Source organism: Dasypus novemcinctus, chromosome 5 (assembly GCF_030445035.2).
Source record: "Dasypus novemcinctus isolate mDasNov1 chromosome 5, mDasNov1.1.hap2, whole genome shotgun sequence".
Classification (NCBI taxonomy): Eukaryota; Metazoa; Chordata; class Mammalia; order Cingulata; family Dasypodidae; genus Dasypus; species Dasypus novemcinctus.
Genome location: NC_080677.1, coordinates 81,931,072 through 81,949,896, shown reverse-complemented (window position 1 = coordinate 81,949,896; position 18,825 = coordinate 81,931,072). Strand labels below are relative to the sequence as shown.

The window sequence follows — 18,825 nt, the reverse complement described above, 5'->3', positions numbered from 1 at the left end:
GTTGTCTTTTCACATTCTTGATAGTGATAATGTTCTTTGATGCAGAAAAGTTTTTAATTTTGACATAGTCTCATTTATATTTTTTCTTTTGCTGCTCATGCTTTTGATGTCATATCTAAGAATCATCACTTAATCCAAGGTCAAGAAGATTTACCTTTATGTTTTCTTCTAAGAGTTTTAGAGTTTTCGTTCTTACATTTATGGGTCTGATCCAGTTTGAGTTAATTTTTATATATGGTATGGCTGTGGATATACAATTGCCCACATCACTTGTTGAGGAGACTTCTCTTTCTCCATTGAATGTCTTGGCACCCTTGTTGAAAATCAACTGACCATGGATATATGGGTTTATGTCTAGATTTTAAATTCTATTGCATTGGTCTATGTCTATCTTTATGCCAGTAACACAGTGCTTTGATTTCTGCCTGCTCATTGTTTCTGCTTGCTGTTTATACTCATTGTCTGCTTGGTGTGTCTGCTCATCTTCTTTAGGAGGCACCGGTAATCGAACCTGGGACCTCCAATGTGGGAGGTGGGTGCCCAACCGCTTAAGCCACATCCGCTCCTTGCTCATTGTGTCTGCTTGTTGCACCTGCTCATCTTCTTTAGGAGGCACCAGGAACTGAACCCAGGACCTCCCATGTGGGACATGGGCACCCAACTGCTTAAGCCACATTTGCTCCGGCCGGTAGTAAGTTTTTAATTTGTGAAGTATGAGTTCAATAGCTTTGTTCTTCTTTTTAAATATTCTTTTGGCTATTTAAGACTGCTTGCTATATATACAGTTTTAACACATTGGATGGCAGCAAAATGTTAATGTGTTCTTATGGTTTAGCTTTAAAATACATAAATGTCACCAATTTGAACTTTTAGAAATAAATTAGTACTGATTAAAAACTAATTTTAAAAAGAATGTAGAATCTCTATAAATACTGATATGCTGTTATGTAAAAGAAAAAAAAAAAAGAACAGGATAGAGCATTGTGTAGGGTATGCTGCCACCAAAAATTGAAAAAGTATATACTTGTCTAGTACAACCCTGGAAAGATAACACATGAGAGGGCTAAAAGAATTTGGCTCCTAATGAACTCGGTTGCTGAGAGATAGGGGTGGAAGGAAATTCCCCTTTCACTGAATATTCTTTTGATCTTTTAAAACATTCATAAATTGGTTTTGCATATTGATTTAAAATTTTTAATTAATTGTTAACATTCTCCATTTAAATAGAGAATACAATATTGCATCTTTATATAGGCTAGAAGAAACTTTCCGTAAAATGATGGTGATGGGTTGGAACAAAGTAATTTTCATTCCTCCAGGCACCTGGGAACCCTGGCACTTATTTGTGGAAGAACAGCTGGGGAATGATGATGAAGCCAAGGTGGCTGTAAAGCAGTGTCTTCTTGATGTGGTGCTAATTGGCCTCAAGGGGACACATTTTACCCAAATGAATTCATCAACCCAGGTAACATATGGCCACCTTTCAAAATTCTGAAGGTTGATTAAGTGGTTTACTAATATTTTGTTTTGTTTACTATTTATGTATCAACTCTTTTAGGGCAAGGGGAGGGGGAATAACAGCTTTATTGATTAGCTCTGACTCTAAATGTCCAATCGGGGAAAAGATGAAATAAACTGCTATAGTAAAAATTTTGGTTGTCTTGGAATTAGCTGCATTTGAACACATAAAGCTAAAGAATTTATATATGGATATATGAAAAAGTATTCCTGACAAAATAAAATACAGAACAATTATTTCTTTCAGAACTTCTTTATATGACAAATGTCTGTTCTAGTCAATCAAACTGTAATTTCCCCATAATTATGAACAGAGTAAAAAGAACTTAGGAAATATTTAATATGCAGAAGGTTAGCATGATGACTGACAGCTACTGTAGGAAATCCATATCTTATTCTCCCACAGAATGTAAATTCGAGACTGAGCTGAGTTAAAAGGGCTCTGACTGGGAAACGGACTTTGGCCCAGTGGTTAGGGCGTCCGTCTACCATATGGGAGGTCCGCGGTTCAAACCCCGGGCCTCCTTGATCCGTGTGGAGCTGGCCATGCGCAGCGCTCATGTGCGCAAGGAGTGCCCTGCCACGCAAGGGTGTCCCCCGCGTGGGGGAGCCCCACGCGCAAGGAGTGTGCCCGTGAGGAGAGCCGCCCAGCGTGAAAAGAAAGAGCAGCCTGCCCAGGAATGGCGCCGCCCACACTTCCCGTGCCGCTGACAACAGAAGTGGACAAAGAAACAAGACGCAGAAAATAGACACCAAGAACAGACAACCAGGGGGGGGGGGGGGGGGGGGGAATTAAATAAATAAATAAATCTTTAATAAATAAATAAAGAAAATAGAAATATTTTCAAACCTTCAAAAAAAAAAAAAGGGCTCTGACTCACTTGAAAAATAACAATTTACTCTGCATTAATGGAAGAGCCTATCATATAACATAGGAAAATTATTTCGGTTTGCCTCAAATTAGAAATATTTCAGAAAAAAATGGCCTACTGAGTTCCATTAAAATATTCATGAAAAGAATATCTTCAAAGAGATTAATAATTATAAATGCTGTGCTGAATGTATGAACATACAGCACTTCAAGGAAAAATATTCTGAGGCTTGGGAGGTGCAAGATTTTCAAGTTAAACAATGACTTCAGGAAATTCAAATGAGATAGTACACACAAAACCACTATCCTTCTTCTTCCTAATTAGTAATTATTATTTCCCCTTCATCCTATAAGCGTTCCCATCTCAAGAAAAGGTACCATCTTCACAATGATTCTAGCCAGACCCTGGGAGTCATCCTAGACTCCTTCCTTCGGGTTCCAATTCTATCCATTACCAAGAACCAAATTCTGTTAATCCAACTCCTAAATATTTCCTGAGGCTATTCTTTTCTGTTTCCCTTTTTCCCCCTTCCCTAGTTTATACGCGTTTCTTTTCCCTGGATCATGCATGGCATGGTTTCTGAACTGAGCTCCATTCTCTGCTCCTGCCCAATTTCCTCCTTTCTCCCCACTTTTACTCTTATCCTCTATACAGCCACCAAGGTGATCTTAGACAAATCCGACTGTTATTCTTCTCAGCTTAAAACTCTTCATTTGTGCCCTACCTATAGGATATGCCCAATGCTAGAGCATGGCATTCAAAAATGGTCCTTCATGATGCAGCACCCACACCTTCGCTCCCACTACTGGATGTCTTCCACTTTAGGTGCTAGTGATGACACTCTCTGTATCTGTCTTCAACTGATTATCGTACATTCATTTTCTGAGGCTCAGTTCAGGGGGCCTCTCCAGATTCCTGAATCCTCTCATAGTACCCTGACCATATTATAGCATTTATGTTTTATTGATATGCTTTGTATACATGTTTGTATCCATCAGCAAATTATAAGTGCCAAGAGGACAAGAACCATGTCTATGTAGCCTCCATCACATTAAACAGGCCTTGGAACATAATGGGTAGTCAAGATATTGAACTGAAGAAGTTGTTGTCTAATAAGCAAATTAATATGCACTGAATATATAATTCAGTTAAAATGTATTTGGAGCTATTAAAGTATATATAATAAAAAATTAGAAAATTGCTTAAAATATGTGTTTAACCCAAAACCTTTAATCTGCCTTGTTTAGGGATAAATTTCTTGAGCCAGGTGGTAATTTGTTGAGAACAACAAATTTGTACTTATTTATAGCTTGCATCATTCTAAAAGGATTTGAGGTAATAGGGGAATAAATCAAGATGTTTTCTTCCCTCAAATTCCAAAACAGATCTTTTAGAAACAACTAGGTAAATACATTTCCTTCTTTCTTATAAACCATTCAATAATGAAAAATAGCTATATTTTTTGCCCTTCAATTGGAAATTCATAAACTGGCTTTTTCGTTTTTCCTATGAACTATTTTTAAAAATCTGTATTGAAGATCTTCAGCAGAGTAGTGAAAGAAGTCTAAAAAATTCCCATGTTCATTTAAAAAATTACTGTAAGCAAAGATGCTCCTTACCAGGCTGTACTACCAAAAGTTTTTTAATAATTTAAATGCAACCAAAATCTTCACAATGCTTTAAAATAAAGTTGAAATTGCAAGCAAAATTATTTTAAAGGATGGATGAGAATAAGCCAACATCTCAGGAAAGTGTAACAAGCAACTATTTCATTCATGCCTGTTAATCACTTAATGTATAGACACCAGAATATCAATGTTTAGTCACTGCTGAAACACTGAAATACTAGTTCAATTTAATTGTAAACTTTACAAACAAAATATAGGAGTTACAAAATACTGAACTAAAACATTTTCACATCTGGCTCTAGTCCTTGCAACTCAAAGTATGGCTGAGACCCCGCAAGCCGTATTGCCATCACCAAGGGACTTGTGAGAAATGCAAACTCTTGGGCCTCCCTCTAGATCTACTAAATCGAAACCTGCATTTTAACAAGACGCTTGATGATATGTAGACATATTCAAGTAAGAAGCACTGTTTTTGGTGACCTCTGAAATTCTCCCATGTAAAGTTCTAAGTGAAAAACTGAAAACTATCCCAAGGGCAAAACTAAAGAAACATTCATTTTATAGTTTTCTATATGTATTTGGAGCAAAAGAGTTAAATGATCAGTTTAATACCAATACCAAAATTATTATATATATATGTATTTTTTTTTTTGTACCTTCTACACAAATCACTGTTTGGACTCACAGAGGTGGGAGATCAGTAATGGTCACATAGTTTAGTGTCCTTTTCTTTATTTCACAGGACCATTATCATTCTAGAGCAATGAGTTTGGGATTATTTGGAAGTACATCAAAATTTCACAAATTACCTTTAGTCACTTATCCCACTATTAAATACTACAGGAGAATATCCTTAAATCCTTAAATTTTCTATCCTAATTCCATTTCTTATTCTTCCATCATTAGAGAGAACCACCAGCAAACCCACTCCTTAGGGGTTCTAGATTTGCAAACTCAATTATAATTCTGGAGGACCTGAATGAAACTGGTTAAGAGGCCTTGCATTAGAGAACATCCAATCCACAGGTCAGCTGTGATACCAACCTAGGGTATTAAACCAAAACTTGATTTTTCTGAGCACTGACCACCAAGCATGGAGTGATGGTGCTCAGTAAATGTGGGATGAATGGCCTGAGTGAATAAACTTAGATAGAGAAAGATGCATCAGGGCCACTATGAACAGGCTTAATTCATGCTATGAGAGTATAACTATGTTCAAGGGGTGGTGAAACTTTTAACTAGACCTGAGTTCAAGATTATTCAGAGTAAATACCATCATTTAATTAAAAATATCAAATATATCTAAAAATAAAACTTACTACTAAATATACATACTTACATAAATATAAAAGGATAACTGAAAGTATTCTTATGTCCAATGTTTTTGAAGACCCTAGTATGAACAGATCCTTAAGTGGCATATGCTGGCTCAAATGACATCAAGATATAAAAAACAGTTTCTGCCCTGAAGAGAATCGACAGATGAACTGGCTAATGGATCTCTGGTATGGTCAGTTCAGCCCTGTTAGAGCAAGTAATCTGGACTCAAGGATGGACACACAAACTTGTAATATGTGGTCCTAAAACAAGATCCCCCAAGCTACGAAATATAATCCATGTTCCCAGAGGATATAATATAAACATAAATAGTATTAGAAACAAAGGAGATTTAAAATCTATTTCAGGTATAAATAGCACCCAGTGTAGAAGACTTGGCATGATGCAGTACCTCCATCTTTATAAAAATGTCCTTTTATAGAATACCTCATTTTAAAGAGTGGGTCTTGATTTACTGCTTTCTTCTCTAGGGCAATCTAAAAAGATGTTGAGTTTGAGCCAAAAAATAAGTGAAGTAAGTTGCAAAAGCTAATTCAGTTTTTACGTTTAGAACATGGCCACATGGGTTCTTTCCCAAATAAGCATAATCTGTGATGAAGAAAGCAGAACATTTAAGTCAGCGTGCAGGTTAAAATCTGAACAGCATTACTCACTCATCCTGAGAGTTGTGATTTTAAAATCCTATAAGGAAGCAGATTTGGTCAAGGGATAGAGCATCCGCCTAGCATCCGCCTACCACATGGAAGGTCCAGGGTTCAAACCCAGGGTCTCCTGACCTGTGTGGTCAGCTGGCCCACGTGCAGTGCTGATACATGCAAGGAGTGCCATGCCATGCAGGGGTGTCCCCTGCATGGGGGAGTCCCAAGCACAAAGAGTGTGCCCCACGAACAAAGAGTGTGCCCTGTAAGAAGAGCTGCTCCGCGCAAATAAAGTGCTGCCTGCCCAGGAGTGGCACCGCACACAGATTGCTGATGCAGCAAGATGATGCAACAAAAAGAGATACAGATTCCTAGTGTCGCTGACAAGAATAGAAGCAGACACAGAAGAACACATAGCAAATGGACACAGAGAATAGACAACTGGGGGTGGGGAGTGAAGGGAAGAGAAATAAACAAAAAATTAATCTTAAAAAAAAAAAATTTTCTATAGAGAACAAAAAGCCCGCCACCTTTAAAACCAAGTAAAATGCTACTTTAAAATATGTATAATATAGAAATTATACATTAAAATATAATTACTATTTCTGGCTAATGTGAAAGGCAACGCTCTATGGACCCTAGGGGTCCTAAACATTTTTGCTAGGTATATGAAGAATGAAAGCCCCTAACTGCTCTTTACATTCCAGTTCTCAGGGTTGTGTTTGTTAGCAAGTAATCCTGAAGGATGAAATAATGTCTTACCCCAGGCAGGCTTGCTTACTCCTTGCTCTAAAAGCAGTGGCCCCCCAAGCTCAGTGTTCCTCTCCTTTAATACAACCCACTTCATGGAAAGGCATCCACAAAGGGCCCTTTGACATTTCCTGGGATAGAGGATAGGGAGGAAGGTGGAGAAGGGAGTACACAAACCAATATAAAGTTTTTTGCCAATTTTTGGAGAAATAAAATCCTTTGTCTCTGACTCAGGAGTCTCGTGCCTTCTGCCAATTTCTATGACACAGCAACAGTCTACTATCTTGTTGGCTTATAAGAAGGGTAAAATCCAAGACCTTAAACAGTTCTTAACATTGGCACTGAAAAAATTTCTATTAAGACTATCTTACCGGATCCAGATTCTTAAACAGCAGGATGTCTTTGCAAGCCTCTTGCAATCTATTTCTTTGATCATCAGTTTTAGGATGTATAATCTAAAACAAACAAACAAAAAATCTACATTATTTATCAATTAGTTTACTCACCTTGCAGATACTAACAAGGGATAAAGTCTTCTAACAAAAATCAGCAGGATGTTAGAAGGAAGAATGGTTAGTACTGAAGTTCACTTTAGGTTTCATTTTGGGTGACCAGTAATTGAAATATAATGATCAGTTCACTAAGTGGGAAAAAGTAATACAAATTTGTCTCAGAGAGGTGGTGTCTATTCGTCAAAATAGCACTTGATTAGTATTCAAAAGAGTGTTTCCCCTCAGGTTAGCAAGTTTATTATGCAAAGGTCTGTAGCTGGCTGGGAAGACTCCAAAGCTTCCCAGTCAATGGAAACAAGTGTAGAAAGACAATAGGTTACAACAGCTACACTGAAAATCTAGAAACCACCTCTATTCTGTTTCTACTGAGTTTATTAATATTCTGTCAGATTATAGCTCTTTCCTTTGAAACTTCTTAAAGTCTGTAGAAGCAAGCAAATTCTTAAATTTCACATTTGATACTAGATGCATTTTTATTCACATTGCACGTAAATGTCCCCAGAGTGACTGAGTGATTTTCAGAAGGGAGAAAGCAACCAAGAGAGTGTGCATCTGAGGGACAATGAATCCAAGTTGTAATGTGCTTGTTTTATAATGTACTCCAGGAAAACCGGTGTATTATATTCTATTATTCCAGGAGAGTGAAGGCCCACAGATTGCCCTCAGCAAGTGTGGTTTGCCAAATATCCAGTGTCCCTTTTGACTACATAGAGAAGGCTCAATTAACTTGAACTAAAAGGCCCATTCTTTTGTCAGCACTGACAGTTTAAACTGTAAAATGAGTTAGAGGCAAGGGATAGTCGTCAAAGCAGCAGACACCGAGTAGGTTTCCTGGAGACCTATATGCCACCTTTCCCTATTTTTCACTGTTCACTCACAGAGTGACCATGGGAGATGAATAGGTCACTCACCTTTTCAGCCAGCCAGCCTCTCCATAGGAATCAGATAGCAGGGTTTTCTCTACCCATGAATATATTAAAATTCACAATGGGAAATTAAAATCGGCATTTCAAACCTATCTCAGTTGGCTAAAAATTAATGAAAATCATAAGCCCAAGCAGAAACATCAAGGAACTTTACAGTATTTATGTACCATTTATACACCACATAAAAGACTATTAGCTAGAGCTAGAGGAAGTCAATGCATTTTTTTTTTCCTGAAAGGGTACTTTTGTTTGCTACCTGACCAAGAGTCACCTCAAACTAGATTCTAAGACAACTCACAAACATAGAAAAAGCAGTTCTTTGTGTCCCAGCTAATTCACTGCTATACTAGCCACCTTTAAAATTTGGATATTAAAGTCATACCAGCCAAAATCTACTTCCTACTTCAAATAAGGAACAACAAACATCAAAATAAACAAAACAAAAAATGGTTATTTCTCCCTTTACAAACTCTATCTTGAACAGACCCCTTTGCCAGTCAGGTGAAAACCACAGACCCCTTACTAAGTCCATACCATATTGTGTATTATTTGATAAATATATCAGACCCACACCCACAAGAAGGTTTTTTTTTAATTTAAATTCAAGCTCATTGATCCCTTGTTAAGAACCCCTGATTTAGAACTTCAAACTAAAGCAATCATAATTGCTTGCCTGTTGAGAACCTCCATCTTCAAAGAGGAAAGTTGGAGACACCACATCATCATCTTGTGCCCATTTTGTTCTTATAGTTAATTTAAAACCTTTCTCTGGCGGCGGACTTGGCCCAGTGGTTAGGGCGTCTGTCTACCACATGGGAGGTCCGCGGTTCAAACTCCAGGTCTCCTTGAACCGTGTGGAGCTGGCCCACGCGCAGTGCTGATGCGCGCAAGGAGTGCCCTGCCACGCAGGGGGTGTCCCCCACATAGGGGAGCCCCACGCCATGTGCAAGGAGTGCTCTCCATAAGGAGAGCCGCCCAGTGTGAAAGAATGTGCAGCCTGCCCAGGAATGGTGCCGCACACACAGAGAGCTGACACAACAAGATGACGCAACAAAGAAACACAGATTCCCGTGCCGCTGACAATAACAGAAGCGGACAAAGAAGACGACGCAGCAAATAGACACAGAGAACAGACAATGGGGGGTTGGGGGAAGGGGAGAGAAATGAATATTTAAAAAAACAAAAACAAAAACAACCTTTCTCCCCCACTCACTCTCTTCCTAGGATTCCCTCACCCCCAAATCCAGCTTTTACCTCTTCTCTCTCTCCAACTACATCTAATATTACCAATTAACAGTTCTAAATTACCTTTGTATCTCAAGCCTGTCACAAATGCTACTGTTTACTGCTCTTCTCTTTGCTTCTCTTTTTTCTTCTCTTCTTCTCACTGCCTCTGTGACATTCCTCCTCAATATTTAGAGCCCCTTATTATAAACCTCCCATGAAATCCTGCTCTCTGTTCCAAAAGCAAACGATGAGAAATCAGGTGTAATCGTTGAAGCTTCGGCTCCTCTGCCCTGTCACTGACTGCTCAGAAGATGTTCTCCCATATCCAAAGACTCATTTTTTTCTGTTGGGCTTGATTTGATCCTATATATGAGATCTGCCTTTGAATAACTAAGTCTTCCACAATATATGTGGCAGTTTAAATTTACCTTATGAATCCCCAAAAGAGAAAGACCATGTTTATGAAATAATCCATTCCTGTGGATGTGACACCATTTCAACTGACCTATACATCAGTGAGGCATGACTCAGGTTGAGGCTCTATCCTCTTCATGGGTCTGATAAAAAAGGAGACACAGGAGAAGGAAGTGCCATATTTGATCCTGCAGTGTGAAAGAAAGGACTCCAGTTTTGCTCACAGCTAAGCTGCAAGGAGAGAAGCCCCCAAGAGGCTCATAGAGCTGAGGCCCAGGGAGAGATGAGCCATATGCCTGATAGCTTGCAGCTAAATTTGGGAAGAAAGTGGAGGAGCTGAGACTGATAGTAGAGGCCCAGAAAGGGACAAGCCCTATGCCTGGTTGCTCACAGCTGAGATGGTAACCTGGAAAGAAAGGCAGAGATCAGCAGCCATCTTGCTTCACCACATGGCAGCTGACTTTGGTGAGAAAGTATGTTCTATGGTGGCTTGAAATGAATTTTCCAAGGCCTTGGAACTGTAAGCTTTTACCCCAAATAAATCGCCAATCCATTTCTGGTACTTTGCATTGGCAAACTAAAAGAATATCCAAATGTGATTTTTATTATACTAGAGGCCACTTTACTCTTTTTAAATTAAAACTTGAGTTTCAATTTCAACATAAAAATTGCATTTGTTAAAAAACATTTAGGTAGCATTTAGTATGTGTCAGGCATTGTTTTAAGGGCTTTACAAATTTATTAACTCAATTTACCCTAGTCACATTGAAAAGGTACCAATTGAGAGTTAAGAAAATGAACTTGCCTGAGTAACTTCTCCAAGATCATACAGTTCATAAGCTGCAGAATGGGGGATTCAGCACTAAACTTTGTACATACCTAAACTAAACTAAAGGTCAGCACTAAACTAAAGGTCAGCAAACTACAGCCTGCAGGCCAAATCTGTTTTTGTTTGGCCCCTGAGCTAAACTAAGAAGGGTTTTACATTCTTTATTGACTGGAAAAAAAAAAAAAAAATCAAGAGAACAAGATATTGTGACAGATAAAAATGATAGGAAATTCACATTTCAGTGTCCATAAATAATATATTGTTGGAACTCATCACACTCATTCATTTATGTATTATCTATGGCTGCTTTCAAGCTGCAACAGCAGAGCTAAGTAGCTGCAAAAGAGACTGTACTGTCTGCAAAGTCTATATATTTACTATCTAGCCTTTTGCAGAAAACATTTGCCGACTTCTTCTCTAAGCCACTACACACTGCTGCCTTTCAATGAAGAAAATTAGAAAACCAATTAAGAAATAAGACTTAGACATTCTCTTTAGAATATATCATTAAGCAAGAGAAATCTGTACAAAATAATTTCATATTTGTCCAATCCATTCTCCGAACAGAGCTGAAAGTAATCTTTTTAAAAACTAAGTAAGAGCATGCCATTCTTCTGCTTAAATACTGAGAATTAAGTCCCCACTTCTTCCATTTCTGCTCTCACCTTGGCCACTCATTCAAAACCAACCATACCTGCCTTAACCCAGAACATCAAATTTCTGAGCTCCCCGCTTTAGACTGCTTTCAGGCATGCCTGAAAGTGCTCTTGGGGCTGTTGGCAAGACTCCTACTTCCCATCCATTCTTCTAATCTTACCTCAAGAAACCCTTCTTCAACCACACTACATAATTAGGACTCCATGTTTTGGGGGGCTTTGTTTTATTTTTTAAAAATTTCTACATCCATTTCACTATCCCTTTAGTACTCCGCATTTTATAATTATTCATTAATTTACTTGCTTGTTGTCTGCCTCTACCACTAGACTCTCTGCTGCATGAGGAAAGAGACTTGTCCATTTTACTAATCACCATGAAGCTAGCACCTAGAATGGGTCCAGGTATGTTAAAGGTACTACAAAACAAATTTGTGGAGTAACAGAACAAAGAAACTCATCACATTTAAAATTTATCAGGTTATCTTTACCACTTTTTACATGCTAGATATAACCATTACATTTTCATTTATTAAAGGTATTACAACTAGAACTTAATTTGTTATTTTCCAGAGTCTTAAGTATTAAAGTTTTCTTTGAATTCATATCAGAGAATAAATACCTATTTGTACTAGTCTAAGAGATTTAAGGATTTGGAGGTATGTACAAAGTTCTATGAAATAATACAAAATGCCCAGATGAAATGTTACTTGATTAAAATACAGTATACCTTTTCCCATAGACATTTCCCAGTATCTGTTTAGATCCAATTAACTTTAAAATCTGTAATAACCATTCCCAAGGGTTATGGTGCAGTTTGTCTTATAGTTTCCAAGACCAAATAAAACAAAATCATAGTAGTTTTGGTAACACATTTATAGGAGACATATTCAACCTAATTGAAAACCAAAAGTACTTTATTGAATCATTAACATATAAAATTTCCATATTGATAACAAAAACACTATAAAAAATAACTAGAAGGGATGTGGGGGTTACTCTTGGAGTCAATGCCCAACCTGCAATGGTTTCTCTTTCTCTAGAAACTGCCATCATTTATAAGACTGGCTCGCTAACACTGGGCTTCTTAGCCCTGCCCCCTGCCAAAGCTGAGCCTATCAGAAATTGTCTCCTGGGAAAATGGAATTTTGAACTGAGAGACACAGCAATAAAGAGAGATTGGTAGGTGAGTCCCCTTCAAAAGCAATACTCTAAAGTCCTGCACCTCTGCTTTCAAAGGTCCCCCAGAAATGGGCTGGCTCCCACCTGCTATGTACAGTTTGGTTTTTGAACTCTGAGATTTTCAAGTATTTGTCCAAGAATTTCTCCCCTATATTTTCTTTTTTTATTTTGATGTCAATGGGATTTGGTTCCTCTACTGACAGCTAAATGAATCTTAACTAGTATAGCCTGCCCAACAAAACTCTTGGCCAAATGATTTAATATCTCATGGAGGCGGCGGACTTGGCCCAGTGGTTAGGGCGTCCGTCTACCACATGGGAGGTCAGCGGTTCAAACCCCGGGCCTCCATGACCCGTGTGGAGCTGGCCCATGCGTAGTGCTGATGCGCGCAAGGAGTGCCATGCCACGCAGGGGTGTCCCCCGCGTAGGGGAGCCCGATGTGCAAGGAGTGTGCCCGGTAAGGAGAGCTGCCCAGCGCGAAAGAAAGTGCAGCCTGCCCAGGAATGGTGCTGCACACACGGAGAGCTGACACAACAAGATGACGCAACAACAGAGATTCCCGTGCTGCTGACAACAACAGAAGCGGACAAAGAAGATGCAGCAAACAGACACAGAGAACAGATAACCGGGGTGGGGGGGAAGGGAAGAGAAATAAATAAATAGATAAATCTTAAAAAAAAAAATCTCATGGACCAAATGGTATCTAAAATTCCTTTCAAGGCCTAATAGTTTTTGAATCTATGAGTAGTATATATTGTTTTCAAGCTGTATTTTAAAATATCCTTTAATCTAGATTTTTACTAATTTAAACCAGCTTATCCAACCAACTTATCTATATTACTAAATTTTTATAATATATTTATATAAAAATGCTTTAAAAATGCATGCAGTCTTTAAATATCCCCCACTGTTGTTTCTTTGAAATACATAAATAAAAGTATATGACAGATCCAGTCTAGTTTTTTAGACCACATGGAGTTGTAATAGCATCACACATTAGTAAAGAAATATTGCTTCTAAGGCAATGTAATTTTCAGTGAGGTATAAAGAGTAGAGGCTGGGATTTATAGACTTTATCAAAATAATTTAATTCTCAGTGAGACATAAGCTCCTACAGCTATGGAGCTGGGTAAACCCCATATGGACAGGAGTGAAATGGGATTTTTTTTTGTTTCACAAAGCTCCTGTTTTTTTAACACTAGTTTTTTTTTTTTTTTGAAGGCCAAGGAGAAAAGGGGAACTTTTGCAAAATATGTACTCAAAAAAAGAAGTAAATGATTACTTTCCATTTCCAGGCACAGTAATCTCTTGCTTAGTTTACTTTTGCTAAATAAATAATAAAGAACTGAGCTAAAGGACACAGTTTAAGAACTGCTTCAAGTCATACTGGACAAATTCTTACGAAAACATTAGGGCTTCCAAGAAATCAGTTTCTGACAAACTATCATACACATAGAGTTAAAAAAACAAAAACAAACCCTAATAACTGCTGTACTGATGCTTAAGAGGTAAGCTTACTGTGATTTATTTATTTCAGAGTCAACTTCTGTAATAAATTAATAGAACAGAAGGCCTTTTCCAGTATTTTATTAAAAATAATGTGTTAGAAATATAATGGTAACATTATGAGAAAGATAGCTAAAAACATATTTCATCACCAGCTAGACTATTTTGCAAAAGAAATAAAACCACAACTCCAGTGAGCTTTAATGCACACCTTTCCTTTCATCTAAAGAGATACACTTTTTGGATAAAAGTAATTCTCCATAAATTCAAGTAGAAGTAGGTCATCAGAGAGAAGACTGAGGAAAGAATAGTGAAAATGATTCCATTATATCTCCTGTTAATCCATATATATGCCTATTATTTTCTTTATTCCATTGAGCAGTATCAATTTAAAATTAATTCATTCAGTAAATTACATACCCTGGATTCTGCATCATCTTCTTCTTCATCAGGATTATAAGCTTCTGCACATACTATAAACACAAAAATGAACATTTTAAAGATTCTTTCATCAAGAAATATATTACAATAAACAGTGTCTTTAAAAATTAATGAACAGAAAGACTACCATGGTATAAAAAATATTAATTCGTTTCATCAAGGGCAAGCAGCCTACTTCCCAACTGGTTTCATATTGCAATTTGTAAGGAATCTCTTAAAATATAAAGCTGCATTTTACAACACTGACAATTGTGCTTTGCTTTCTCCTATTCAGAGACGCATAGCTTAAAATCTTAAAATCGCCGAAAAGAACAGAAACAAAAAAAGAAAAAATCTAAGTCTGAAATGAAATGATTAACTTAATCATAGTTGTGAATAACTTTCATAATTTATCATAATCCAACCCCAGGGGCAAATAGTATTACTATTTTGTAAATTTCCTTCCAGTCTTTATTCTGAATAAAACTTTTTTTTCATGTAACACTTTTAGAATTTCCCATGACATTAGAAGCATTTTGTAAATATTGTTTTTAAGGATTACAGATTTATTTATCATATGCTATAATTAACTGCTCCTCTAATGCTGGGCATTTAGCTGGCTTACAGTATTTCTCTGTTAAAACAATCTTGCATTAAAAATCTTCATGCACAAATATTTGTCTACATTTCAAATTATGCTGTAAGAATTATTCCCAAATGTTATTTGGGGGGGGGGGGCTAAAAGGTATGATACTTTTTAAGTCACTTATTACCAAGTTTCTTTTCAGAGGGGTAGTACCCATCCATTATGTTACAAAAAAATTCATGGGCTCCTCTAACTGTAATAGAATTGGATATTATTGTCGAAAATCTTTGCCAATTTAAATGAAAACAGGATAATTTAAAATATGTAAAAATTATTATTGAATTTGAACAATTCCTCCTTTGGCCTTATCTATGGGGAATTTTTAGTTTTTGTTTTGACTCATTAATAAAACAATTTTTTATTACTACACATTATCTGTCATATTTCTCATAATTGCTTTATCCAGTTTGCTTTTAACTATACATTATGTATGCACATTTATTTTTAATATAGTGAAATCAATCAGGGAAGAAAATTCCCCAATGTGATTTAAACCCTATGTTAAATATCACAAAAGCACCACTGCTTTGAGCTTGAAGACTCATTCCTTATATGCAATTCTAAAGATGTTATTTCTCTTTGCTTTTGGCTTTTCAAAGGTTAGGTCTTTTTACATTTGCCCTTTAATCTATATAGACTTTATTCTGGCATAGATGCAGAAATCTGAAGAACAAAGGAGAGGTGAAAGGCTGACAAACATCTTCCTGGAGACCTCACTGAATGGTGTCAAGAATATCATCATTAGCATTACCATTATTATAAAACCCAGCTTTCCCTTTCTAAGCCCAGGTACAGCTCTACACACCTAGACCAGGGGTTCTCAACCAGGACAAATGTTGCCCCTCAGGACACTCCTGCAACGACAGGAGACATTTTCGTTCGGGTGGTGGGGTATGTGTAGTAGGAGAATGGGTGGAGGAGAGGTTCTACTAGCATCCAGTGTGTAAAGACTAGAAGGCCAACATACTACAATGCAGAGAACAGCCTCTCCCACTCAACCCTCCCAACAAAGAATTATTCAGCCCAAAATGTCCATAGTGCCAAGGTTGAAAAATCCTGACCTAGTGTATATTATATTATTTTATTCAATCTCACAACAACCTTAAGACAAGGGAATCTAACAAAAGCAGATCTGTCTTTTGGGGCAGGCTCGCATTAAACTGATGCATATAACCAGAATATCAATTTAATAACTAACTTCCTGAAAGAAGTATGGAGTCTGTATCAAAAGTCAGTGTTTTCCTGCAGGAAGACCATAGAAGAAGCCAAATCACAATTAAAAGGTTGCTTCATGAGCAGGAAATGAAAATAAAGCAAATGTAATGGCATCAGTCTGGAACAGCCTGCAACAGCCTGAAGCATCTATACACACAATACAGATGGTCCTGATAATGTGACTGAGGTCCTTTAATTGGGTCGTCTGTAACTCTCCAGAGAGCACAAAGGCATCTACTTCTAAAACTCAACAATGCAGCATTCTGTTTCCATGAATGACCAAGCTCCTAATAAGCAGGACTAGCTACACAACTAGTGCAAAATGAAAATGCAAGCTGCACATTCAAAAATTATTAAGGATTTCAAGAGGGCAAGAGCAGAGTGCTAAACTAAACTCAGGGTACTTCTGAACGTGGGGCCCTGATCATAGGATCAACACAATCAATAAGGTGATATAGGAGGTAAGATATTTAATACTTTAAGGTAATTTGTATATATACCCGCTGGCCCATTAGTGTCAATCTTAAATTTTAATTCACAGAGGGAAATCTTAATCCTCTAATTTCTAGCTCCTAAGTCCCTGACTAAGAATTATAAGGGGAAGTAATCTATTACTTTCCAAATAACTTACCAATTGTCCCACTATTATTAACTACTTACCATCATCCTATTGATCTGAAACCTACTTACTCACATAGTATAGTTCTTTGCTTGTTTTGGGGAGATCTGTTTCATTGAACCATTCACTGGATCAGTATTTGAAGGATTTACTTCTGAGGATTTGTGTAGCAATTATTTTACATTAGTTTCATTTATTACTACTTCCTATAGCCAAATCAAAATAGAGGACTTGCAGTTTTGTAAAATTGCCATAGTGCCCTATACCTCCTTATATTTACATATACTGTTCCCTTTTATTGGAACTCCTTCTATATCCTCCTTTCCAAGCCATCCTTTTCCTCTAGCCTCAACTACAACAGTCAGATCAAGGGTAACATCTTGACTTTTCACTTTCACAGAGCTATTTTAAGAAACCCCACTTATGTATCCATCCTTTGCTCTTTCCCAATATTGTGGGTAGAGCTCAAAGTCACTATCTACTGGGAAGCAGCTGTGGCTCAATCAGGTGGGCTCCCGTCTACCATATGGGAGGCCCTGGGTTCGTGTCCCAGGGTCTCCTTGTGAAGCAGGCTCGCCTGCACACTGCAGAGCGATGCCTGGCTCACAAGTGCTGTGGAGAGCTGATTCGGCAAGGTGACGCAATAAAAAAGGGAGACAAGCAAAAAACCCCAAAATACAGAAGAGTGTGCAGTGAGTAGACACAGAGAGCAGACAGCAAGGAAGCCACAAGGGGGAGGGGAAATAAAATAAATAAATACAGACACAGAAGAACACACTGCGAATGGATACAGAGAGCAGACAGCATGCAAAAAAAGCCACAAGGGGGGGATAAAAAAAAATCACTACCTACCACTGCGTACCCTAACCAAAAATTCTACTATCTATTTGTTCCTACTGGCTGGGATTTGTGGCCCTTAATGGACTTATTGTGAGTTCCTGTTCATCTCTGTATTTTCCTAGCACTGGCGTCACATTGCCTGGCTCAAAAGACACTTTTTTAGAATGAGTGACTGAATGATAGGCAAACAAGTTTGCAAGGTCCCCAAGGGCAAAGATGATGTCTCACTTAATAGTTCCCAATAGTTGATGTGTATTGTAGACTCTCAAACATATGTAAAACAAATCAAAGAAAAGTTGCTCTTCTTTGTTAAAATGTCTTACACAATTTTTTCAAGAATTCGAGCAGACAGGATGAGTGAAAATAAGTGTTTTTGTTTCGTTCACCAGGGTCTGGCATAGAGAGTGAGAGCTCAGTAAATACTTATACAATGAATGAATTAATTAATGAATAAAAAGCACTTTAGTCTAGATGGAACCCCAAACTAAAACCTGGCAATTCATACTGCCTCACCTTCTTTCTAAAATATATTTGCCCCATACCTTCAAGGCAATCTTAAAGTTAGCTTGAGACTATATACTCCATACTTGGTTTGCCAATTACACAGTAGTGTGTGTGTGTGTGTGTGTGCCATATTCTTTAAACATACCCTGTATTGAGATTTTCCTGTTGTGTTGTGTATATATGTATTTGGGCACTACACTGGCTATTTAGAATGGTTCAAGAATTGAGTGGACTGCCATACTATAGTCAGGGTAATGGGCACTGGTGTAACCAGACAAGTGTCACAGGTTGCAGGACAGAATGGGAAATTGAGAACTGCTCTCACTTGGTTACCAATCTTTTCATGCACTACACAAACACACTCGCACACAGTGTGCATACAAATAGTATATGCAAAACAAAGAGTTGTACCAACTCCCAGGGTTTTTTTCACCCAGTGCCCCCAACACTTTTATGCTATTGTATAAAACTCAGTACAGTCAAGACAACTGTGCACTAGAGAGGCATACACAACCCATATTAACATTCTGGCTAACAAAGAATAAAGGCTAAGCTTGAGCTCCATGAGCCATTGTGTCCTCAGTACCT

General features: G+C 37.7%; 1 protein-coding gene across 1 annotated transcript in view; it reads right to left on the bottom strand.

Annotated features, from left to right (window-relative positions):
* Positions 1–18,825, bottom strand: part of PRKAR2B (protein kinase cAMP-dependent type II regulatory subunit beta) — a 97,828-nt gene that overhangs the window by 17,450 nt on the left and 61,553 nt on the right. The window contains exons 3-4 of the mRNA XM_058297156.2: positions 14,414–14,466; positions 7,116–7,199 (exon numbers count right to left, since the gene is read on the bottom strand). Of these exons, the coding sequence (XP_058153139.1) occupies positions 7,116–7,199; positions 14,414–14,466 (137 nt within the window). The remainder of the gene's footprint in view (positions 1–7,115; positions 7,200–14,413; positions 14,467–18,825) is intronic.